General features: G+C 47.5%; 1 protein-coding gene and 1 non-coding gene across 3 annotated transcripts in view; both read right to left on the bottom strand.

Moving 5' to 3' along the window:
• The window catches only part of TRPM3 (transient receptor potential cation channel subfamily M member 3), a 389,792-nt gene that overhangs the window by 47,558 nt on the left and 315,969 nt on the right, over positions 1-26,265 (bottom strand). For both annotated transcript variants that reach the window (XM_075278698.1, XM_075278690.1), the window contains one exon: positions 20,242-20,370. In XM_075278698.1, coding sequence (XP_075134799.1) covers positions 20,242-20,370 — 129 coding nt within the window. The remainder of the gene's footprint in view (positions 1-20,241; positions 20,371-26,265) is intronic.
• LOC142190983 (small nucleolar RNA SNORA17) lies at positions 5,045-5,170 on the bottom strand. Its single transcript, XR_012714605.1, has one exon. It is a non-coding gene; the product is annotated as a small nucleolar RNA SNORA17 (small nucleolar RNA).

The raw sequence follows: 26,265 nt of genomic DNA, 5'->3' as shown, positions 1-26,265 counted from the left end.
CGCTTCTTGGTACTTACATGCCACTGAGCTCTTATGGGCGAGCTCCAAGATCCGAGTACAATCCGCATCCGACAAGGACAGGTTAAGATCCATTTCCCACTTATTCAGGAAGGAGGGTCTGTGGTCCTGAGGGGGGGAGACCAGCAACGTGTAGAACTCTGACAAAGAATGGCGGAGAAGACCGGAGCCAGTACAGGCCCTCTCAAAGCCCGTAAGGGGCCTATCAAAATCACCTGAGCCGGACAACGAGGATAAAAAGTGGGAGAGCTGCAACACTTGCCAAGGGCCTAGGGGAGGAAGATTCGGGGCAGCAAGGAGGTCTCCATGAGAAAGCCAAACACCCCCGGAATGGAAGTGCATAGCTCTCTGCACTCCTGCTTCACTCCAGCATTTGGGGAGAGCCCTGCCGGAAAGGCAGGGTTGCCCAGGATAGGGAACAAAGGAGACGGAGAAGGGGAGAGGCAGTCCTTCTGGAAGAGTGCCCTGCACACCTTAAGGGTGGGCCCAATAGTGGGATGAGAGCTCAGAGGAGGGAGACAAACAGAGTCCAACCAGGGGAGAAGATGGAGGGGAAGACTCAAAAAGGAGCCTTCCAAGGAGATCCACTGCTTGAAGGGGGGATGCCTTCAGACATGTTTAGCTGGAATGCCAGTGTCTTCAGGGGTCTGTGGAATATGATGGCTCTATATAAATAAGCAAAATAAATAAATAAAATCACTGCATGTCTTCTTGCACTAAGCTGCAGACAACAGGAGTCACAGGACACATGGTGGATGAGAGAGCTGAACCCGCTAAGGCTTGCGATTGGGCTTCAGTGTTGACATAATGAAGCTTTGATTCAGCACCATGATGTCAGCATGCTCCATGTGCCCACTTAGGTATGATGACAGCCACAAGCTGGAAGATGCAGATGCTTGGAGACAACCAGACGCTGTGAGGTTGCCCAGAAGAGGTGAGGCAAGGTGAATAGAACTAAGTTTACTCACCTCCAAGGGGCTTCCTATACCTCAGAGTACAATAGTGTATGAAACCCATGAAGGGTGATGAATCCCAAAACCTAAGCTTTTGGAAAATTCAGGACTAATCTGCTTTGATGCACTATGCTGTACTGTGATAGTAATGTCCACAGGGTTACATATACATACACTGGCCAGGTCACCCTTTCAGTGCCAAATCTCTTTTTTTTTTTATTGTTGCAATTTTTTTTTATGCAGTGTCAGACCTTTCATCAATATTACACTGCATTCTGTAAGTGTCCACAAAATGTTTTATGTTACTTTAACTGGCCATGTCACGCTTTGAGTTCAAAATCTCATTTTCTTGAGGGTTCTGCAATATATTTTTTTGTTAAAAAAGCTATACATAAAAACTGCAATTGTAACTTCAAAAATCCAATCTGAGGGTGCATTCACACTGAGTAAAAGCTAGCTTATTCTGAACGTAAAACACGTTCAGAATAAGCGGCGTCTAAAGCAGCTCCATTCATTTCTATGGGAGCGGGGATACGAGCGCTCCCCATAGAAATGAATGGGCTGCTTCTTTCACTCCGTGCAGTCCCATTGAAGTGAATGGGGAGTGCCGGCGTGTACGCTCCGGCATGAGCAGAGCTTGCCGTATACGCCGGCACTCCCCATTCACTTCAATGGGACTGCACGGAGTGAAAGAAGCAGCCCATTCATTTCTATGGGGAGCGCTCGTATCCCCGCTCCCATAGAAATGAATGGAGCTGCTTTAGATGCCGCTTATTCTGAACGTGTTTTACGTTCAGAATAAGCTAGCGTTTACTCAGTGTGAATTCACCCTGACTCTGACACAGTGTGTTTTACTATAATCCTTACTGGTCAGGTCAGCCATAACGGATGAGTCTCCATTGTATTATACAGAAGAGACCTGATAGAAATGATGACTAAAGCACCATTTTCCTGGTGGCGCATGGGCACTGCCATTCTGTGGTGGATTGCTGGCCCCCAATCCGCACTAGGAAGCCTGTAATAGACGTATAGGATTGTCTGAATGCATTAGCATTAAAGTGTGTTGCAATAGTGATCAGACCCTCTGGGTTGGTCTAAAAATAAAAGTTTAAAAAAAAAATCAGCTATAAAAATAAGTAGATAATGTGAAAGACATACACATTAGGTATCCCTGCAAATACCCAAAGTACAAACTTATAAAAATATTTTTCCCATATGGTGAATGCCACAGTGTGAAAAAAGCAATGAAAAGAGCTAAACCCCTGTTTTTGGCCGTTTTGCTGATCATAGAAATTTGAATAAAAAGCAGTCAAAACATCAGAAGTTCCCCAAAATGGTATAAATAAAAAGTACATCTGGCCTAGCAAAAAATGGATGCCTTATGCAGTCTGTATATGGAAAAATATAAAAGTGTCATAATGTGGCAACTCCAAGAAATTTTCTTCTTTCATTGTTTTCAAAGGCTGTTTTTCCCCTCCATTTCCACTCCATTTTCATTTGTTTTCCAGCTCCTCAGAACATAGTAATGAATATTAAATAGTACCATTACAAAGTACAATTTGCCCCGCAAAACCCTCATATGGCTCTTTGAATGTAAAAATAAAAAAAGTTATGGCCTTTTGAAAGTGGGGAGTAAAAAAAAACAAAATATTTTTACTATAGGAAGCCATTAAAAGCGTTGTCCCACGTCGCATACTCACCAGTCTTCGTTGCTGTGAAATCTTCTGTCTTCCGGCTTTGTTGCGTCATTGGTGGGCGGGGTCACATGTGCAAAGCCAAGCGTCGAGATGCCGCTGGCCCTGCGTGTGCGCTCGTAGACCAGTCTAGCCTTCACAATGCGAATACAGACCCGACATCCGCCTCCCCCCCCCCTCCCCAGAATAGCAGCATCGCTCCTGCCGCTGCTGGCTTCATGCAGGGCAGAAGCATAGCAATGTTGCTGGCATCTGTGCTGGCGTCTAACCTTCCCCGGCATCCGCCTCTCCGCCTCTTCCCCCCAAAGGGTAAACTACCCCCCCCCCCCTCAGGCTCGCTCCCGTGCACTTAGCCCCTCCTCCCTCCCCCCTGAGAGCAGCCTGATACATCACTTGACTTATGACCAGATAAGTCAAGGGATGTGTCCCAAAAAAATGAATAAAGTAAGATAGTGGACAAACAAAGCAGTTTTGCTGAAACAATGTATTTAGGAAAAGTCTTACATTCACATTAACAAGCAGTATAGATAGGATCCTTGTGATGGGACAACCCCTTTAAAATGAGTTGCCAATCATGGTCAGAAACGTGTCTACGCATTTTAGCTGGACGTGCAGAAACAAAACAGCCTGCCTTTGCACCGCCTCATCAACTTGTTGGAATTTCATGTTGCAGATGCTGGAGTGTCTGTGTGAGCAGCAGAAAATGAAGAAGGATTACTGCGTGCCACAAGCCACTGGGACAATGTGTTATTTTGAAATCCATTATTGTAACCCCTTTGAGGAGACCACCAAATTTTTCCACAGGGACAACTGCACCATCAGTGATGTCGGGGGCGTGGGAAGGCTGCTGTGGAGCAAGGTCGCGGTGAAGCTACAGCGCATTCTGTGCCTACTCCTCAGGGGCAGCAAGCATTGCGCTTCTCCACAGTCCCCGGCTTGCTGGCCACATTAAGTAGGGTGCAGGGCACAAACCTAACTAGGCCCGAGCACCAGGAACATGTGTTACAATGGCTGATGGATAATGCTTCCACCACATTATCCGCCAGCCAGTTAGCCTCTACCTCAACTCCTCCTCCTACACAACATTCTGGTCAGCCTTCCTCCCAAAATGCCCAATCTTCCCAGCAGAGTAATCACAACTTTCCCTGCTCCCAGGAGCTGTTCTCTGGTCCTTTAACTGTCACTCTCCCTGTCCCTCCATTTCCCGATTCCACGGAGCTGCCAGACGACTTTCTGTGTCCAGATGCCCAAACACTGGAGTCTCCTCCATCTCCTGTTGATTTTGTGGTGGCTGACCAGCAACCCACCCTCAGTGACGATCAGGGCCGCCATCAGGAATTTTGGGGCCCCATACAGCCTAAGTGTCTGGGCCCCCCCCCTCCCATTTTTGCTTTGCGCGCCGCGGGAAATTTAGCCCCACCCACTGTTATGTTGACTCCGCCCACTCATTAATTTTCCATTTGCCCGCACACTGTATAATCCTCCTACAGTCACCCGTAAATTATATGTCCCCCTCCGTCTCTCCCCTAGCTTCATATACACCCTTCATCTGCCCCCAGATTCATGTCCCCTCCATCTCTGCCCCCAGATCCATGTCCCCACATTTCTGCCCACAGATTCATGTCCCTCCATCTCTGCCCCCAGATTCATGTCCCCCCATTTCCATACCTCCCAACTTTTGAAGAACTAAAAGAGGGACAAAATGTGTGGCGCGCTTAGCGCGCCGCAGCAAATTTAGCCCCGCCTACTGTCGTGTTGACTCCGCCCACTCGTTAATTTTTCATGTGCCCGCACACAGTATAATCCTCCTACAGTCACCGTAAATTATATGTCCCCCCTCTATCTCTCCCCCAGTTTCATATACACCCTTCATCTGCCCCCAGTTTCATGTCCCCCTTCCATCTCTGCCCCTAGATTCATGTCCCCACATCTCTGCCCCCAGTTTCATGTCCCCTCCATCTCTGCCCCCAGATACATGTCCCCCCAGATTCATGTCCCCCCTCCATCTCTGCCCCCAGATTCATGTCCCCCATCTCTGCCCCCAGATTCATGTCCCTCCATCTCTGCCCCCAGATTCATGTCCCCACAGTGTCATGCCGTCCCCTCCTTCATCTGCCCCAGTGTCATTCCGTCCTCTCTTTCATCTGCCCCCAGATTCACGTTCCACCTCCACATTAAACTTACCTTCTCCTCCGCTCCCTCGACGCTCTCTGCGCGTCTCTCTCGCTGACACATGCGGCTGAAGGAAGGAGCTGACACGGGTCAGCTCCACGCTTCGCCGCTGGGTGTCTCTCTCGCTGACACATATGCGGCTGAAGCGAGGAGCTGACCTGTGTCAGCTCCTCGCTTCGCCGCTGCCGCCTCTCTCACTGACGCTGACATGTATGCAGCTGAAGCGAGGAGCTGACCTGTGTCAGCTCCTCACTTCGCCGCTGCCGCCTCTCTCGCTGACACATATGCGGCTGAGCCGGGTTCCGGCTCAGCCGCATATGTGTCACCGAGAGAGGCGGCAGCGGCGAAGTGAGGAGCTGACACAGGTCAGCTCCTCGCTTCAGCCGCATATGTGTCAGCGAGACAGGCGACAGCGGCGAAGCGAGGAGCTGATCTGTGTCAGCTCCTCGCTTCAGCCGCGTATGTGCTCAACTCAAATCTGCGTCCTCTGGACGCAGATCTGAGTTGAAACAGGACATACAATGACTGCTGCCGGCGCCAGGGGGCCCGGGCTCCCCCCATTTTAAAATTTGGCCGGGCCCCTGACGCCAGTAGCAGTAGTACTGGCCTATCGGCGGCCCTGGTGATGATGACGAGACAATGTTGCCATCAGGGCAGCCTGTTGCCATGTACGGTGTGCAGGAGGAGGAGGTGAGAGAGGAATTGGCAGAGGAGGTGGTGGACGACAAGGACACTGACCTGACCTGGACAGGGGGGATGTCAAGCGAGGAAAGCAGTGTTGAGGTTGAGGGAGGTGCAGCACCAAAGAGGGTAGATAGAGGCAGAGGCATGTCCAGAGGAAGAGGTCAGCTGCTTTGCCGAAGCCAGGCTACACCCAGAATGGCCCAAGATGTTCCCTACCATAGCCTGCCCAGAAAAACTCCCCCATCAAAGGCACGCTCGATGGTGTGGAGATTTTTCAAGGAATGCGTGGAGGACAAATATAGTGCAGTTTGCACAATTTGCCACTCGAAATTGAGTAGGGGCTCTGAAAAGAGCAACGTTTCGACCACTTCCATGCGCCATCATTTAGAATCCAAGCACTGGGCTCAGTGGGAAAGAGCAAACACAGGACAATCGTAGTCCGGCGTTGCCACCACTGCCTCTCCCATTGTTGCCAGTGCTGACGCTGTAGTCCAGAGCACCAGCCAGGACACCGAAACATCTGGCTCTGCCACTTTGGGGACTTCTCCCTCATCCTCCCCTGTTCCTGTCTCAGCTCCTTCTCCTGCACCATCATGCGCCTCCTCCCAGCAACCCACCATCTCTCAGACATTTGAGCACAGGCAAAAATACAGCGCTTACCACCCACATGTGCAAGCCCTGAATTCGCACATCTCCAAACTCCTGGCCCAGGAGATGTTGGCGTTCTGGCTTGTGGAAACTCCAGCCTTCCGAGACCTGATGGCAAGTGCGGCACCTCGCTATGCCGTCCCTAGCCGTCACTACTTCTCCCGGTGTGACATCCCCGCCTTGCACCAACACGTGTCACTCAACATCAGGAGGGCCCTAAGTTCTGCGCTTTGCACAAAGGTCCACTTGACCACCGACGCGTGGACAAGTGCATGAGGACAGGGACACTACATTTCACTGACAATACACTGGGTGAATGTAGTTGAGGCTGGGACTGGGTCACAAACTGTGTACCTCGTCTCCCTGCCTATCATTCCTGGCAGGGGCTCTAAAAAAACACCCTCCTCCTCCTCCGCCGTTAAACTGACTCCAGCTACTAGCTGAAAACGCAGCACTGGTATGGGTAGATGTTAGCAGGCCGTGCTGAAGCTCATCAACTTGGGGGACAGACAGCACATTGCCTCCGAGGTGAGAGAAGCCCTCCTCGATGAGACAGCAATATGGTTTGAGCCGCTGCACCTGGGCCCAGGAATGGTCGTGTCTGATAATGGCAGGACCCTGGTAGCAGCTCTGGAGCTTTCCGGCCTCCAACATGTTCCGTGCCTGGCCCACGTCTTTAACCTAGTGGTGTAACATTTTTTAAAGACATACCCAAATGTGCACGAGCTACTGGTGAAAGTGCGGTGCTTGTGCGCCCACTTTCACAAGTCTACAGTAGCCGCTGCTAGTCTCAAAAAACTCCAGCACTGCCTACATTTGCCCGAACACTGACTGTTGTGCGATGTCCCCACACACTGGAACTCAACATATCGTATGTTGAGCAGAGTGGTTGAGCAGCAGAGACCTTTGATGGAGTACCATCTCCAAAACCCTAGGGTGCCACAAAGTCAGCTCCCTCAGTTTCTCAACCATGAGTGGCCATGGATGGGAAGACCTATGTGAAAGCCTATGGGTGTTTGAGGAATCCACCAAGAGGGTCAGCTGTGACGACGCACTAGTGAGTGTAACAATCCCGCTCTTGTGTGTGATGCGAGAATCCCTCATTGCCATCAGGGATAACGCAGATCACACTGAGGAGTCAGGGATAGCAGCAGAACCGTCCCAGCAGGAGAATAGTTCCACACACCTGTCCGCTTCACAGCGTTTAATGACGGAGTAGTAGGAGGAGAAGGATGAAGACGTGGCAGATGATATGATTGTGACACAGGAGGCTACCGGGGAAGTTCAATGCGTTGCATTCTTGCAGCGTGGATGGGGCGAAAGAGAGGAGGAGGAGGAAGAGGAGGAAATGGAGAGTGACCTTTCCGGTGGGGGCAGCGAAGTCATGCCAAGTAACACTCTGGCACACATGGCTGACTTCATGTTGAGGTGCTTTTCAAGTGACAAGCGCGTAGTCAAAATAATGGAGAGCAACCAATACTGGATATTTGCAATCCTTGACCCCCAGTATAAAAATAACATCTCGTCTTTTATTCCGGTAGAAGGGAGGGCCAATCGCATTAATGACTGCCACAAGCAATTGGTGCAGAACATGATGGAGATGTTTCTATCAAATGTCGTTGGCAGCAGAGAGGACAGTTCCTCCATGAGGCGAACAAGTGCCGTCCGTTCCACATCCACAAGGGGTACACTGTCTAAGCTCTGGGACACGTTAATGGCACCACCTCGCCAAACTCCCGCCACTGAGGGGTCTAGTGTCACCAGGTGGGAAAAGTATAGGTGCATGCTGCGGGAATACCTGTCCGACTACAGCCCTGTCCTCTCCGATCCCTCTGCGCCCTACATATACGCCCTACGTATTGGGTGTCAAAGTTGGACCTGTGGCTTGAACTTGCCCTATACGCTTTGGAGGTGCTGTCCTGTCCTGCCACTAGCATGCTATCTGAAAGGGTTTTCAGCGCAGCCGGTGGTATCACCACGGATAACAAGGTCTGCAAACCATGTCCTGTGAGGAGCGGCCAAAAGAACTGGGATTGTTTAGTTTGCAGAAGAGAAGGCTGAGGGGAGATTTAATAGCAGTCTACAAATATCTGAAAGGTAGTCACAGTGCAGGGGGATCTACCCTATTCTCATTAGCACAAGAAAGTACAAGAAGCAATGGGATGAAACTAAAGGGAAAGAGATACAGATTAGACATTAGGAAAAACTTTCTGACAGTGAGGGTAGTGAGAGAGTGGAATAGGCTGCCACGGGAGGTGGTGGGCGCTCCATCAATGGAAATCTTCAAGCGGAATCTGGATAAACATATAGCTGGGATGATTTAGGAAAACCTGCACTCGCAGGGGGTTGGACCCGATGGCCCTTGAGGTCCCTTCCAACTCTACCATAAAAAAAAAAAAGCGCAGCCGGCTGTCAGCTGAGAGTGCTGACCGGCTGACTTTCATCAAAATGAACAGCCACTGGATAGACCCATCATTTTCTTGCTCACCAGTGTCAAGAACCCCAACATGAATTGTCATTTCTGCGCTCAACCTCTACAATTCCTCCACCATCTGCGTTGCACAATTCTGATCCTTCTAGGCTGAATCCACCCTGATTTCCCCAAACTCTGCTGGTTAGAGGCTGAATCCACCCGGATTTCCCCAAACTCTGCTGATTAGAGGCTCAATCCACCCGGATTTCCCCAAACTATGATGGTTAGAGGCTGAATCCACCCTGATTTCCCCAAACTCTACTGGTTAGAGGTTCAACTCACTGGAAGGGCCAAAAACACTGCTGGTGCAAGGCTCAACTAACCCCAAGGACCAAAAACACTGCTGGTGCAAGGCTCAACTAAGTTAAAGGGCCTAAAACTCTGCTGGTAAGAGGCTGAAGTCACCTCAAAGGCCTCAATCTCTGCTGGTAGCTCAGCTTAAAGAGGGCCTTTCACCATTTTGCCCATAGGCAGTTCTATATACTGCCGGAAAGCTGACAGTGCGCTGAGTTCAGCGCACTGTCGGCTTTCCCGATGTGGGCCCGGTGTGAAGAGCTTACGGTCCCGGTACCGTAGCTCTTCTATGGTCAGAAGGGTGTTTCTGACAGTTAGCCAGATACGTCCTTCTTCACAGCACAGCCAATCGCGCTGTGCTGTGAGAGCCAGGAGGAACTCCCCCCTCCCTCCCTGATAATGCTCGTCTATGGACGAGTACTGCGAGCAGAGGGAGGGAGTTCCTCCTGACTCTCACAGCACAGCGCGATTGGCTGTGCTGTGAAGAAGGACGTCTCTGGCTAACTGTCAGAAACGCCCTTCTGACCATAGAAGAGCTTCTGTACCGGGACCGTAAGCTCTTCACACCGGGCCCACATCGGGAAAGCCGACAGTGCGCTGAGGTGTCATAGTGGACTTGGTGACCCTCCTGAGTGGAATATTGGTTTCCCCCTAAACAAGTATTTTTTCCCCATAGACTATAATGGAGTTCGATGTTTGATCGAACAGTCGAGTATTGAGCGGCTACTCGAATCGAACATTTCACTGTTCGCTCATCTCCAGTGGCCACCAAAATGTAAATGACAAGTGTGGAAAACATTACCTCTGCGAAAATAAATCAGGCATGAATCCACAAGGATATTTACACACCTCTGGCTCCCACCACTGAATAGATCTTGTTCATAATCAGTTCCCTTGTTCATAAAGTGAGCTTTGGCAATATTGTTATGTCATGTTTGGTGTAGCAGAGCTTAGATTCTCTGCACAGAACCATAACCTCAACAAAACTCCATAAATCAGAGTGTCACCTATGGGTAAGGTCCAAAAATACTTCTGTAAGTGTTAGGGTGACACAAATCTGCTCAGCAATGTTCCAGAATTTAGTAGTAAGCATTCCAAGAACAGCGGTGACTGTTACAGCAGCAACATGAAAGCATGAAATTAGATCTCTTAGATTTTCATTATCATATGATGTTTGGGTGTCCATATAATTTGTGCTATGTAGTTCAGGTTTCTACTTTGGCAAGATGCCACAGATTCATTCATGATATTCTGGAGCCCCCTAGTGGTAAATATGGAAACTACAGAAGTTCTTTATTATTCAATTTCCAGGGAGAGAATAAAGATACAATTTAAAATAATGATAAAGAGGCAAAGCATAAAATGATTTCCTGATACACTATGCAAAAGCACTATAAAATATCCACTTCAAGATCCAAGCAGAATCAGATGTGAGAACAAAAAAAAACAATAATCAAAAAAAGAATCTGTTTTTTTTTTTTTATTCCTCAACATATTCCACAGTCAGAAGCTGGTTTCATTGATTAGACGCTTGTTCTCCCCCCCTCGCCCCACTATACATATCAAAGGTGACTGAATAGATTCATTGGTTTAGATATTCATATTTGCTTTCTTGCTAACAGATTGAGAAGCTATGGATTTGTAGTGCTCCCAAAAAGAAAAAGTGATGGGTCGCTTTGATTACATTAGATTCATTGTCAATGATCGTTTTTTTTAATTTTTTTTAATAAAATGGCCAAATATAGTTGTCTTTAGGAGTTTTTATTTCAATATTTTTTTTCTTATATCTGTTTTTTTTTTTTTTTTTAAAACCTTAGTAATGGCCACAGGTTTTGAACTTCTTCTAGGGCCAGCTCTTCCTTGTGTACTAGGGTACTAGGGTAATAACTAGGGGATTAGTGCTGGCCTTGTCACCTACTAATACTAAGCCCCATCTTAGTAATGGGTGCAGTTTCTAAGTCTGTAATAAAATATTTAAAAAACACTGAACAATCAGAAAAAAATATTGAAACAAAAACTTGAATAAAAAAATAAAAAGTATATACTCACCTACAGCTGCCTTCTTTCTTCTGTGGTAAATCAATAGAAGCCAGAGTTCAATGATTTCTCATTCCAAAGGTCTGTGTGCCAGAATATACTAGTGAAGGGAATCCTGAACTACATAGGAGTCTTCTCACTAGCTATATGACCAGGGTTTCTCCTGGTGACATTGAAAGAAAGCCACTGACTTGATCCTCTGTAACTTCTTTGCATTCCTTTAAAAAAACTGGACCCCCCTCAGCCTGTACACTTGGTCATGTGCATAAGGCCTTACATAGATTTCTGCAATAAATATAGCCATGTGTATTGTTAGACTGTATTGCCAATACATCATATACAGAGGTGTTTAATAAGTTATCTACTTCATTATGTTCTGTCAGTGTTAGGGTGCGTTCACACGATGTAAAATGGAGTGCAAGCTGGCACGTATACGCGTGTCAACATTTTGCGTGCTCAAAAAGATCCCATTGATTTCAATGGGAGTTACGAGCGTATATGCCGCATTATTTTGCGCCCGTAATTTTGCAGGTTCAGACATATCTAGACATGCAGCACACACAATAGCAGTTCAGTCTGATGAAAGCACTGGAAGTGGCAGGATGGCAAGTGCAGTACAGCATGGGTTTACATAGAAATTGAGGGATTTGGAGCGTCGTTCTGTGATTAAATTCAATAAGTATGAAGAAAACAATGAAAGGATGATTACTGTATAAACAGATGACGTACCATCCTACTACCAAGTAAAGAGCCAAGCAGTTTAAAGAGGACCTTTCACCACTTTTGGGCACATGCAGTGTTATATACTGCTGGAAAGCTGACAGTGTGCTGATTTCAGCGCACTGTCGGCTTTCCCAATCTGTGCCCGGTGTAAAGAGCCTACGGTGCCGGTACCGTAGTGCTCTATGGTCAGAAGGGCGTTTCTGACCATTAGCCAGAGACGTCCTTCTGCCTCGCGGCGCCAATCGCGCTGTACTGTGGAGCAGGGAGGAACGCCCCCTCCCCTCCTGATAACACTCGTCTATGGACGAGCTGTGCGAGCAGAGGGAGGTGGGCGTTCCTCCCGGCTCCACAGTACAGCGCGATTGGCGCCGCGAGGCAGAAGGACGTCTCTGGCTAATGGTCAGAAACGCCCTTCTGACCATAGAGCACTACGGTACCGGCACCGTAGGCTCTTTACACCGGGCACAGATCGGGAAACCCGACAGTGCGCTGAAATCAGCGCACTGTCAGCTTTCCAGCAGTATATAACACTGCATGTGCCCAAAAGTGGTGAAAGGTCCTCTTTAAATGGGATAGAGAATGAATTGAAGATCGGCCCCATTCAGGGCAACTCCTCGAAGCATCTTCAGAGAAAATGTGCATTATAATGGACGCCATAATCGTCAGGTTAAAGACAGTATTATAGCTTATGAATTAGGTATTTCAGTTGGCATGGTGTCCAGTATCATTCATTATGTCAGTTCCTGGTGGGTGCCACAAATGTTGACACCTGAGCAAAAAACATTTCACCATCAATTTTGCCAAGAGAATTTAGATATTCTTAGAGAAAATCCAGGAGCTTTCTATACTCAAGTTGTTATGGGTGGTGAAACAGGGATCCACTATCAAAATCCTGAGGCCAAACAAGAGTCCATACAATGGAAGCACAAGAGGTCACAAGTAATTTTGTGTGCTTGCGATCCGGACGGCTGATTAAGCCGTCCGGGTCTTGACTGCGCGTGCTGTGCCTCGCTTCCTCTTTCCCCCCTCCCGGCGGCTGACGCTGGCCTGGGCGGGGTTTGGAGGGGGCGGGACTTGCCGCGCTATTTAACTTCCGGCGCTGGGCGGGGACTTCCTCTTGGATCCCCGCCAGCGTTAGGAGCGGACCGATCTTCACGTCTGAAGATCATGGACCAAGCTACCCGGCAACAGCAGCTCATGGAGCTGCTGCAGCGAAGGGTAAGTGACGAGGGGACGGCATGGCTGGAAACACTGCTCTCTTCGAGCGGTGGGTTCAGCTTGCCTCCCGCTCCACCGATGCCGCAGCGGGAGACCTCTACCCGACCTAGTAGGACGGCGAGGCCTCCCGTGCGGCTGTCCCCCGATGCGGCCCCCAGCAGCCGGAGCAGGGCTCCGGCTAGGGGGTCCGCGCGTTCGGTATCGCGTGCTGCCCGGGCTCCTGCACGTACCGGGTGGCGCGCAGCTTCACAGTCGGGTGGCGCGGGCGCCCGGGCTCGCGGGCGCCGGCCCCCTTTAATAGAGTCTGGGCAATCGGTTGGGGGGGTGGTCCCCCCCTGCCCCCCCTCCCCCCTTCCCCCCCTCCCCCCCCCCTCCTCCGGCCGTTACTGCTGCTGGCTCAGTGGCCCCCCTGGCTGTTGAGCCTTCTCTGCCTGTTGCTCCCCCAGTGATTGCTCAGTCGGTTTCAGGGAGTGCCCCCCCTATGGTGGCTTCCCAGCAGGCCTCAGTAGTTGTGCCCCCTGTTGGGCCTAGTGACCCCGTTTTTTCCGCTCCCCCTGTGGCACCCCCCCCGCAGCCAGGTAGATTGGCGCGGTGGTTTGGGAGGGCATCTACCACCCCGGCTGGGACAGACAGTGCCGCCATTTGCCAGGATATAGAGGCTGGTGTAACCGCTCAGTCATTAGCTCCCCTACCGGCCGCTGTTTCCCCGGTTTTGTTTCATGAAAGTGAGGAGGAGTTCTTTGACGTAGATTATGTCCCCGGAACTCCGCATGTTTTGCCTCGCACTCACTCCCGTTCGTTTTCTAGTCACGCGCCGGGGTCTGGGGCCCGCTCCTACAGGAGCTTTGGGCCTGATGATGAGTCTTTACGTTCAGGTCTTTCGCGGCGTTATCGGAGTCGTTCTAGGTCGCGGAGTCGCCGCAGGCATCATGGGTCTCGTTACAGTAGGCGCAGGTCGGAGTCCCGTTCGTCTTCTTCATCACGCGATTCCCGTAGGTCGCGGCGTTCGCGTTACAGCAGGAGTTCCAAGAGGCGGAGTGGGAGGAGAGAATATGGTTCTGCCCAGGGCGTCCCAGTCGTGCCTGCTGTTGTGGTTCCTGAACCTCCTCCTGTAGTGGCTCCGTTGCCTCCACCCCTGGTCGCTTCGTCGCAGATTCCAGTGATTCCGGCTGGTGAGTTGTCATGTTCACAGGCTTGGTCCTCTCAAACGCCATCTACTGGTGGCGATATGCTGGATGTGTTAAAAGCTATGGTTAGTCAGTTGGAAAGTAGGGGGCAGTCACTTGCTTCCCCAGGGGTGGCTGGTACGCAGCCTGAGCCAGTTCCCCCTCCTTCCGGTTTGAAGTTTCGTGATTCTTATTTTTGTGCGGTAGCTCCGTTGGGTACTCATGTTTCAGCGGAGCTTCGGCAGAAGATCACGTCTAATGAGTTTGTTGACATTTGGCTCTTGTTATCCCCCGATCAGATGACGGTAGATAAAGAAAGAGGGTTTGGTCGGGGTGATGATAAGAAGCCCAAGGTAGCTAAGACATTTTCGAACTGGTTACAAGCCTTTGCTATTTACTCTTGTATCCTTTGCCAGTCGGCGCCTTCTATGGCAGCTGATCTTTTTGTGTATCTTGAGACTATTTTTACAGCTCACAAGCGTTATGGTGGGACGGCATGGTGGAGGTACGACGAGGAGTTTCGGCGTAGGTTAGCGCTTCAGCCGGAAGTTGGTTGGGCCTCTAAGGCTACTGACATTTGGATCCAGCTGATGCTCTCGCCGAAGCCGATTTCTTCTCCTTTTCCATCCGCGGCCGCTGGGGGAGCCGGTTCTCCCTCCGCGGCCGTTCGCAGGCCAGGCGCCTGCTGGATGTTCAATGAAGGACACTGTCGTTTCTTCACATCATGCCGTTTCAAGCATGAATGTTCAATCTGTGGAGGAGCTCATTCCGCCTTGCGATGTGCCAAGCGCGGCAGAGCCACCAAGTCCGGTACGGGTAAACCCGAGGACGCCGGTGAGCGCAGTAAGGATGCGCCCCTGGCTAGACAGGTACCCCAAGAGGCAGGAGGCAGACCTGCTGCTTAACGGTTTTATGTTTGGTTTCTATATACCTCATGTTCCTAGTTTTTCCGTTACATTATCAGATAATTTACGTTCCGTTCAGAAGGATTTAGTTGTAGCTCAGGCTAAGATTGATAAGGAAGTTGAGTTGGGCCGTTTAGCTGGCCCGTTTGCGCAACCCCCTTTTCCAAATTTTAGGGTGTCCCCGCTGGGTTTGGTCCCGAAGAAGGAGGCCGGTAAATTCAGATTGATCCACCATTTGTCTTTCCCTCCGGGCGAATCGGTGAATGATGGTATCCCGAAGGAGGAGACGATGGTGTCGTATGTCTCTTTTGATAGAGCGGTCTCCTTGGTGGTCAATGCCGGCAGGGGTGCCCTCATGGCGAAATCCGATATTGAAGCGGCGTTTCGTCTGTTGCCGGTACATCCAGATTGCTATCACTTATTGGGTTGCCAGTTTGGGGGTTCTTTTTATTACGACATGTGTTTGCCCATGGGGTGCTCCATCTCTTGCCGTTATTTTGAGTTGTTTAGCACTTTTTTTAGAGTGGGTTGTTCGGCAAGAGACGGGGTCCCAGGCGGTAATTCACTATTTAGATGATTTTCTTTTTGTTGGTCCTGCTTCTTCTCGTTTGTGTGAATATTTACTTAATACTTTTCGTTTCTTTGCAGGTTATTTTGGGGTCCCCCTTGCTCGTGACAAGGCTGAAGGTCCGGTTTCGTCGCTCTCCTTCTTGGGCATACTTATTGATTCGGACCGTATGATCCTTCAGCTTCCGCAGGATAAGTTGTCTCGCCTTCGGGCGGATGTGGACTTCTGCTTGTCGGCCCGCAAGGTCCAGCTGTCCCGTTTGCAGTCCTTGCTGGGTCAGCTGGCCTTTGCGTGTAGGATTTTTCCTATGGGGCGTGTTTTTTCTCGCCGCCTGTCTATGGCCACTGCTGGAGTCCGCATGCCGCATCATTATGTGCGGATAACGAGTGTGCTGCGGGAGGATTTGAAGGTTTGGAAGTCCTTTTTGCTAGATTATTCCGGTGTTTCTTGTTTCCCCGAGAAGGAGTTGTGCAATTCCGACCTTCAGCTTTTCACCGACGCTGCTGGTTCGTCTGGTTATGGAGCCGTTTTTGGTTCCCGCTGGTCCGCTGCCCCATGGCCCCATAGCTGGTTGTCTGCGGGTTTGACTCGCAACCTTACTTTATTGGAATTGTTTCCAATTGTTATCGCTTTGGAGTTGTGGGGCTCGGACATGGCGAATCAGCGCGTTTTGTTTTGGTGTGACAATGAGAGCGTGGTTTCTGTAATTAATAGTCTCTCGTCCAGCTCTTTACCTGTTTTGTCTTTGCTACGGCGTTTAGTGTTGAAATGTTTACAGTTTAATTTGGTTTTCAGGGCTCGCCATGTCCCGGGTGTTGATAACATTGTTGCTGATGCTCTTTCTCGTTTTCAGTGGGAGCGCTTCAGAGACATGCACCCGGGAGCGGATTTGGTGGGCTGCCCGTGCCCTCCTTCGCTGTGGGACCTGGTTCTGCAGTCTTGAGCCCGTTGTTGCAAGATTCCGTCACGGCTGCGACTTGGTCTGCACATGGTAAGGCGTGGAATGAGTGGCTGTCCTTTGGTTCACCGGAGAGGCTGTTGGATCCCGACTGTTGTAGGGATTTGACGTTTGCTTATTTAGCCCGTTTAAAGTCAGAGGGCGTGTCGGCTGCTACCGCGGCCAGGAGGTTGTCGGGTGTAGCTTTTGGGCTTAAATTGTTGGGCGTTCCGGATGTGACAAAGGACTTTGCTTTTCAGTTGATTTTGCGGGGTTGGAAGAAGTCGGTGCGCCCTGTTGATAAGCGTCGCCCGGTTTCGTTTTTTCTTTTGCGTCGTTTGGTAGGGATAACGGAATCGGTCTGTTCTTCTCCGTTTGAGGCGGAATTATTGAGTTGTGCGTTTGTTTTGGCATTTTTTGGGGCGTTGCGCGTGGGTGAGTTAGTCGCACCGTCTCGTCAGGCTGCGGGTGGGTTGGCTGCGGACGATGTAGTGCTTTTGCAAGATTCCATCCGTGTCCGGGTTAAACGGTCCAAGACTGACCCCTACGGTCAGGGTACTTGGTTGAATATTTCGCGTTTAGATGGCCCTTTATGCCCCGTTGATCGAGTGCGTCGTTTTGTGGCGATTCGCCCCTCGGCTAGCCAGTTTTTAGTTCATGCTGACGGCTCTTTTTTTACGAGATTTCAGTTTGAATCGTTGTTTAAGCGTTGTCTTGTCGCTTTAGGAGTCCCGTCGGATGATTTTGGTACGCACTCTTTCCGCATCGGAGCAGCTACTGCGGCTGATGCGGCGGGCCTTACTGAGGATGAGATTAAGCATATTGGCCGCTGGCGGTCTAGTTGTTACAGACGTTATGTCCGCCCGGGTCTTCTTACGGCTTAGTTTTTTGTTATCTTCTTTGGTTTTTCCGTGTTTAGTTTCTCTTTGTTTCTTATGTTTTTTACAAAAAAAAAGAAAAAAAGGGGTATATATATTTTATTAACATTGTTCTCTGTTTTCTAGGTCATTATCCGGTGGTTTGGATTCTAGGCCACTCGTATATTTATTGGGCAGCGCGGCGTGCCGCTATCCGTCCTGGAGGTTTGCCGCTCGGTTTCCAGGAAGCGGAGCTGAGATGGCACGGAATCAGAGGGATGAGCTGGTCGCAGATGCTGCCTCAAGTGGTTGTTTAGATTGGAAGAGCCTCCCAGGCCCCAGTGGTGCTGGTGTTTCATGCCGGTGGTAACGATTTGGGTGTGATGCGCTTATCCGAATTGATTTCTCTGATTCAATCGGATGTGGATCGCTTTCCTGCCTTTTTTCAAGATGTCGTTATCGTATGGTCTGAAATTGTCCCTCGGGCAAGGTGGCGTGATGCCCGAGATCCAGCAGCTTTGGAGCGTGCAAGGCGCCTACTCAACTTGCGGTGTCGCGCCACGTCCGCTCCCGGTCGGGAGTGGTGGTTCGGCACAGGCAGCTTGAGGGTGACAACAGGGCGCTACTCCGGAGAGATGGTGTCCATTTGTCTGACATAGGTCTGGACATTTTCTTGTCTGGACTTCAGGATGGTATTGAGCGTGCTCTTTTTATGCTCTTGGAGGGGGGTCGGACCCCTTTGTAGGTTTACGTCGGGTTCCGGTGGCGGGACCTTGCGCCTTCCCCTTCCATCCCCCCTGGTCATCGGTGTAGAAGGTGAGGCGCGTCACCCGCTGAATATCACATCACATGCACACCGCAAGGCGGTGGCGGGGCATTCTGGTGACGCGCTTGGTCTAGAAAGGGAGGGGGATAGCAGGGTTCTGCCGATGTGTGTACGTTTTAATAAAGCTGTGGCCGACCCCCACAATTTTACCATCCAAAAGTGTCAGTGTTTATTTATGTGGGGCTCAGCCATGGGAGGAGATTGGTCTGGGTGTACGCCACGGTTACGCGTGGTCGCAGTTAGCTAGAAAGGTCATGGCAACAGTTTTTGGGATACAGAAACAGGACACAGTGTTTTGCTACTAGAATTCATGCCACACAAGACAACAATTACTGAAGACACCTATACTTCAAGAAAGAAGACATCGCATGAGGCAATCAAAGAGAAACGCCATGAGAAGTTGTCGGCAGGCGTTGTTGCTTCACAATGCGTCAGCTCACAAATCTAAAAAATCATAACCTGCTATTAGGGAATGGGGCTTAAGGGAGCTTAACCATCCATTCTACAGTCTTTTTCTATTCTGAAGGAATCCATGAAGTCAAGGGGGATTACATTGAAAAGTATAAAGTTACATTTTCTCACAAAATGTTTTCATATTCAGGTAGATAACTTACTGAACACCGCACATATGTGTTGTCAAATAATGAAATAAAAACCAACATTTCTGTTCAGACTTGAGACAAGGATATCATAGGTTTAGAGTTTATGGCAGTACACTCTACATACTGTATTTTTTATGAAATACTTGTAATTTTCTGCTAGTGATACCTCCTAATTTAAGGCTAATGTTACATGGCAGCAACTCCCGTCACGTGATCAAAAATCACCAGGTCACCTTGCAACTCTTTCACTTAAATCGAGGGTGTCAAAACAATGACTACTAGTCACACAAACATCAAATCTTGCTTGTTTTTTTTTTGCAACCAGAAATCACAGTTTTGAAATCATGAATGAAAGAGCCGCAAGGCAATCTGGCAATCTTTGGTAATGCAACAGGAATCATGACCAAAGTCACCATGTAACCTTAGAGAGCCTTTGATGCACAAAGGCTGGGGATGGGGACTTTCAAATAACCTATAATTCAAAGCCAAGTCTGCATATGTGATGTTAGCTAAAACCAGAAGTTGGATGAAAATATAGAACTGGTGCAGGTCTAACCATCTACAGTATACCTTATCTTTTTTGTAATCTCCACTCCTAGTTTGGGCATTGATGTGTGAATAAGGCCTAAGGTTGGATTCTCATGTCACGTAAATATTATCCTGTTGAACCCACATAGGCTCCATTCAGATCACATTTTTTTTTTTTTGTTCCCAGATCTGTTTAAGGGCTCGTTCACATCTGCGCCCTGCGTCTCCATTATACAGGTTTCTGTTTCCTGCCCAGAACAGGGCAGGAAACAGAAACCTGCAGGCATTTTTCAAACCCATTCATTTGAATGGGTTTGAAAAGTGTCTGGCCGTGAGTGCCGGTGAGCGTTTTATGCTCTCCGCAGCGAAACCATTTTTTTTTTTTAACCGGACACAAAGTCGGACATGCAGGACTTTGTGTCCGGTTTAAAAAAAAAAAGTTTCGCCACGGAGAGCACAAAATCCACACTAGCGCTCATGGCCAGACACTTTTCAAACCCATTCAAATGAATGGGTTTGAAAAATGCCTGCAGGTTTCTGTTTCCTGCCCTGTTTTGGGCAGGAAACAGAAACCTGTATAATGGAGACGCAGTAAATGGATGCTATGCATCTGCGTCCTTTTATGTGTTTTTTTGCATCTGTTAAAGGGATGTGAATAGACCCTTAGAAATTGACACCAATATCTGTGACACAATCTCTTGCCCCTGTTTACAGGACCCTCACTCCTATTGTTCAAATTCTTTATTAACTTCTCATTCTATTATGTGTAATTTCTTTACACGTGTACCCACTGAAAGATACAATATACTTGTGCTGCAGTATAGATAGAATATTATAAGGTTTTACGATTTACTTTCTGACCTCTAAAAGACCTTCTGAAAACAGTTGCAATGTATCTATCAATAGCTTTATAGACAATCTTTGGCATATTCCATTACCTCTCTCATCTTTTCTATTCCTAGTGTGAAAATGTATGAGATGACAATCCACTCCTGTGATGAAGGCCAACGGTCCATTTTTACAAGAACAATGTAGTTGAAGAGCATAAGGTATCCCATGTACGCCATCTATATAAACAGAAACAAAAATATTACACAAATTTTGTGTGAAAATCTCTTTTGACAATATCCTGTACCTTCTCACTGTGGAGAGAAAAAGTATGTATGAAACAGAAGATGAGCAAGTAATTTGAATGCTCCATACACACTCTATGGGAGTTACAGGACCGGACACATGCAGTGAGGCAGCCCCCAGACAATGGAAATTGGTTAGACTTAGGACTTATTTGCATGACATTGAAAAATGGCCTTTTAAAAATAAATGAGCGAATTGGTATTTTCACTATACATGACCCTTAAAAGAACTTAAAGGGGCTCTATCATTGGGAAAAGTCATTTTTAACTAAGCACATCCTTGTATAGCCTTTAGAAAGTCTATTCCACACCTACCTTTTGTATGTAAATTGCCTCAGTGGTTTTTGAATGAGGCCGTTTTTATTTATATGCTAATTAGCCTCTCAGTGCACCCCGGAAGTCTCATCGTGCACCCTCTGTGCTATTCTCTCCTATGTATGTGTACAGCACAGGCTGCTGCTGATGACTTCCTGCTTCCTGTTTGCACACACAGATAGGAGAGAATAGTAGAGACAGTGCTGCTGGGAACTTCCTGTGCTGGCTGGAAGCTAATTAGCATAGGAATAAAAACAGGATCATTCAAAAACCACTGAGGCAATTTACATACTAAAGGTAGGTGTGGAATAGCATTTCTAAAGGCTATGCATGGATGCGATTAGTTAAAAATGACTTTTCCCAATGATAGAGCCCCTTTAAATGCTGCATATTTGTCAGTTTTAACAGGGGTACATCCCAAGGAAAAATACTGTGCACACTGAAGATTTTCTGCTGTGAAATTGCAGGTGGAAAATCCACAGCAAGTTACTGAAGCAGCAGAATGCAAGAGAATTAAGACAATCACATTCACAAATGACAGAAAAAAACTTGTGTGATTGAGCTGTTGTGCAGATTGGAAATCCACACCATGTCAATGTGTGCTGCTCATGTTTCCCTTTGAAATGTATATGGTGAGTTCTGCAGCAAATCTGAACCCAATTCCATAACACATGTGGATTTTGCTATTGATTTGTTGCAGATTACCTGCAGAAAATACATCAATTGTAGATGCATCCAAAAGCTGGGTCCATACAGTGTGAACATGTTTCAGAATTTCTATGTATGTTTTCCAGAATGGCTCTTGTTTTTTTTGCATTGTATGGCTGAGGCCCCACGTAGCAGAAACACAGCTTTTTTTTTTTTGCAGATTTTGTTGCGTTTTTTGAGCTAAAGTCAGAAGTGGGTTGAGCAGAAGGGAGAAGTATAAGAGCTTCCTATATGTTTCCCATTCCTTTTGTAGCCTCTCCTAGGTTTGGCTCCAAAAAATCGCCGCAAAATCTGCAACAAAAGAAGCTGCGTTTCCACAATATGGGACCTTAGCCTAAGGGTACATTCACTCGGAGGAAAATAGTGCTGAATTTGGTGTGGAATCCATGTCAGATTCAGCGCTGAGAAAGAAGCCTCCCATTGACTTCAGTGGGTTCCTTTTTGTAGAAAAAAACCCCATTGAAATCAATGGGAGGCTTTTTTTTCAGCGCTGAATCTGACGCAGATTCCACACCAAATTCAGCGCCATTTTCCTCCGTGTGAATGCACCCCAAAGGTAGGTTGCTGTGGGTGAAACCTGCAGTAATAGATGACATTCTGAGGGTTTAAAACCTGCAGAATGGGTCACTTTGCTCTGTTGTATATTGTACATCTCATGCACAATACTACTACTGTAGATGGCAATGGGTTAGCTACTGGCAAGTTCACATCAGTTAGCTTGCTTTGTATCCTTCCTGTGCATCTAGTATTCAGGTAAGGTCCCCTTTGGTGAATAACAGCTCACAAATGTGCAGAAACAAAACGCAGTGAAAAAAATTCTGCAAAAACACACCAGTTTTTCACCTATTTTCCACTTCATTTTTAATTCTTGTCTCACTGCCTCTGCATTTTCGCAGGTAAAAAAATTTTTATGACAGAACTGTACATGTGGAAGAAAGTGGTGCAAGAGTAAAATTTCAATGCATCTCTATGATGTTGCAATGCACTATGTAACATCATGTGACTGCGACGTGACAGTTGCATAAATTCTAAACCTTTTTTGATTTTGGTGGCAGATTGCAAGTCTAATGCAGCTTTTTGCCATAGATTTCAATAGAAGTTGTATGTGACTGTGACATGTGTGCAACTTATTTTTACAGCCAAACCACAGCTCTAAAAAAGTCACAAGACAGTTAGTCATAGACAAGAGGCAAAACAGTTTTAGTCTTACGACTTCTGTGAGACTTTATGTCAAGTGATACATATTGCAATTACACCATAAAACTGGTGTAAATACATTAATATACTACAAGCCTATCAGGCAAACTGGGGGAGCTTAAGGCCCTGGTCTAGGAGGAAACTATTGTTGTAGTTGGTTTGGCTGAGATGTAGGCTCCACACACATGACTTAATATTTAGGGTTTTACACTGTTTCACAAGGACACGACTAGAAGAAAGGAAAGTGGAGTGTGTATGTATGTCAGAAGTGGCAAGAAAGTGAGTTTGGAAGAGGCAAATGTGGATGAATGCTTGTAGGTGGAATTACATAAGTATGTAACCACTGATAACTCCCAACTCCCACCAGCTCCCACCACTACGTAACTCCCAACACAACTGAGGAGTTAGGGTACGTTCACATATATCATTTGCATCAGTATCAGTTTTTTTGTCCTTTAGTCATTACAACCGATGACAAAACTGCTTAACATATCCAGTATTTAGTTTTTCTTTTTCCAGACAAAAAGACATGTCTGACTATAAGATGCACCCCAGAGAACGGGGACAACTAACATGGCACTATACTGTCTGTGTGCGCATGGGGGGGAGGAGGGGCACTAATGTGGCATTACACTGTTCAGGTGGTGACTAACATGGCATTATACTGTGTGTGGGGGGGGGGCACTACCATGGCATTACACTGTGTGGGTTTGCTAATCTGACATTATACTGTACAGGGGGCAACTAATGTGGAATTATACTGCAGGGGCTCTAATGTGGAATTACACGGTGTAGGGGTGACTAACATGGCATTATACTGTGTGGGGTGCACTAAAGTGTTATTACACTGTGCGGGGGCTAACATGGCATCATACAGTATGGAGGCAACTAATGTGGCATCTTACTGTGCAAGGGCACTAACGTGACCTTATACTGTGCAGGGGCAACTAACATGGCATTATACTGTGCAGAGGCATTAACGTGGCATTATACTGTGCAGGGGGCACTAAGGTGGCATTATACTGTGTGTGGGGCACTAACGTGGCATTACACTGTATGGGGCAATTAACGTGGCATTATATTGTAGGGGGCACCTAATGTGGCATTATACTGTATAGGGGCACTAATGTGGCATTATACTGTGCAGGGGCAATAACGTGACATTATACTGTGGAGGGCACTAAGGAACATTATACTGTGATTGGACACATTAAGGTGCATTATACTAATGGGACATTAGTGCCCCCACATGATATAATGCTCCATTATTGTGTCTCCTCAGTGTACTCCTTAGTATACCCCCCACCCACAGTATAATTCTCCATTAGTGGCCCCATACTTATTTTACATTAACAGTGGCTGGAAAGTACATTCACCTCCTGCCCGCTGTCCCCAAGTCCTCATCGCTTACACTAAATCTGCAATTGTCCCTGCTGCCTGCAGAGCTCACGTGTGAAGGCAGCGGTGAGGATTACTGATCCCTGTTGCAGCTGGTGCAGAGGTTCGGGGCTTGGAGAGAAACAGCGGGCAGGAGAAGTTTTCTCTTGTACGCTGTCAAAATGAAAGTGCATTATGAAGATAAATACACTCCAAATTTTATTGGCCACCCAAAAAAAATGTAATGTAACATTTCGGTCAACATGATTTTCATCAGACATCGGATTACTTGATGATTGAAGGGAGAGAATGAAGAGGCCAAGGCACAAGGTGTAAGATAGCAAAAACTGTATGGAGATAGTGGTATGTTGTGTGTTTTTTTTTTTTTAAATCTATATATTTTTTTTTTATATTTATTTTTCAATATTTTCTGACCCCTTAGGGGAATTTAGCTTTGCAGTATGTAGTGTAATGCATTATGGATTAATAGGATTAAAGATAGACAGCCCTAGGGTCTTAATGGTTCACCTGGCTGTCAGATAAAGGCAACGGACCCCTGCTAACTTGTTCACAGGTGTTCCAATCCCTACAGGAGCTTCATCCCTTCAAAATTCCTTAGATGCCTTGGAGACCTTCTTTTATCCCTCTACAAATGACATATGTCAATTTTGGTGGAATAAGACCCATTAGTGATGACATAGACAGTCTATACCCAGATTTCTAATGTTTTAATAAAGGCCTCGACTGGCACAAGGAGCGTCTGAGTTATCAAGAAGCTGAAGACACTTCGTAAATCAGGCACATGTCCATTACCAGAATAGTAGCCTACACCAGTCAGGAACTAGTGTACAATTCCTGCTATAAAACTGGCATGAGTTATAAAAAAAAATTGCAGGCCATAGCATCCTGGTCTGCTCCACCAACATTCATAGAAAGTGGCAAAGAATGGTGGATGTGGAGCATCTTTGGTGCAAGAAAGGGCAGGGTGCTGGATGCCCTGTTTGATCTTGCTGTGGATTCTGTGGCCAATTGAGTCGCAGAACATATAGCAAAAGAAACTTTGCTTAGTAGGCCAATTCAATCAACAAGTAAAAGCTACAAAAGAAAGCCAAGGGCCAGAAAGGGCCAGAAAGTGCAGAGGGATTTAAGGAAGTCAAATTCCTCTTTAGGCTGGAGCCCCACAAGGTGTAAATGTCATGGTTTGGCCGCAGCGGAAAAGCCGTGGAAAAAAATTGTCGCATTTTACAGTTACAGCAAGGTGGAAGTGATTCTAGCGAATCCCATCCACACCGTCTGAAAAAAATATGTGTTGCGGACATGCTGTGATTTCCTAAAATATTGCAGTTTTGGAAATCGCAACATGTTACTTATACCTAAGGAAACACTGGCAGTTTCCCTATAGACATAATTGAAGTCCACAGAGGTTTTTTCTTTCTGTGAAAAGTGCTATGGGAAAAATTGCAATGTGTTTTCGTTGCAGTTTTTCCCTCATCGCTTTTTTGATGTGGCCTGCTACATGGGGCCTTAGCCTCACTCTCTGCTCTATGAACAGCCCCTAATTGTTCTAAACACTTTCTGATACTTTCTGCATCTTGCTTCACTAAGGATATATTTAGTAAGAGACGTGATTTGCTGGGTAAGGGGCTTGATGCGACACTTTGTACCAATAAGGCACCAAAATTCTTCTGTTGAACGCTAAGCCAACTAATAGGTGGTATAAAGTTAGACTAAGCAGTCTAAGGGTGCATGCACACTACGTAACGCCGGGCGTGTATGAGAGCCGTACACGCCGGCGTTACAGCAGGGCTGCCGAACACTTCCCATTCACTTCAATGGGAGCGCTCGTAAACGCCGCTGTTACGAGCGCTCCCATTGAAGTGAATGGGAAGTGTTCGGCAGTCTGCCGTAATGCCGGCGTGTACGGCTCTCATACAAGCCCGGCGTTACGTAGTGTGCATGCACCCTAACAGAAAAAAACAAAAAAAACCAAACAATACCATTAGCTCACCCCTGGCATTTTCAACAATATTTCATGCATAGAAGAAACGTTAAAGGGGCTCTATCAGCAAAATCATGCTGATAGGCACCGTAAATGTTATATTAAACTACTCCTCAGTTTTAAAATAAAACCCTAAAACAGAATGTCATAAACTTACCGAACGTGCACGCTGCTTCTACTACGGCTACTGTGCATGCGCCCAGGCCATTTTTTTAAGCAATGTCAGTTCGCGA

This window comes from Leptodactylus fuscus, chromosome 1, assembly GCF_031893055.1.
Source record: "Leptodactylus fuscus isolate aLepFus1 chromosome 1, aLepFus1.hap2, whole genome shotgun sequence".
In the NCBI taxonomy this organism is placed as follows: domain Eukaryota; kingdom Metazoa; phylum Chordata; class Amphibia; order Anura; family Leptodactylidae; genus Leptodactylus; species Leptodactylus fuscus.
The sequence above is the reverse complement of the archived record's forward strand: the minus strand, read 5'-3'. Positions and strand labels throughout refer to the sequence as shown.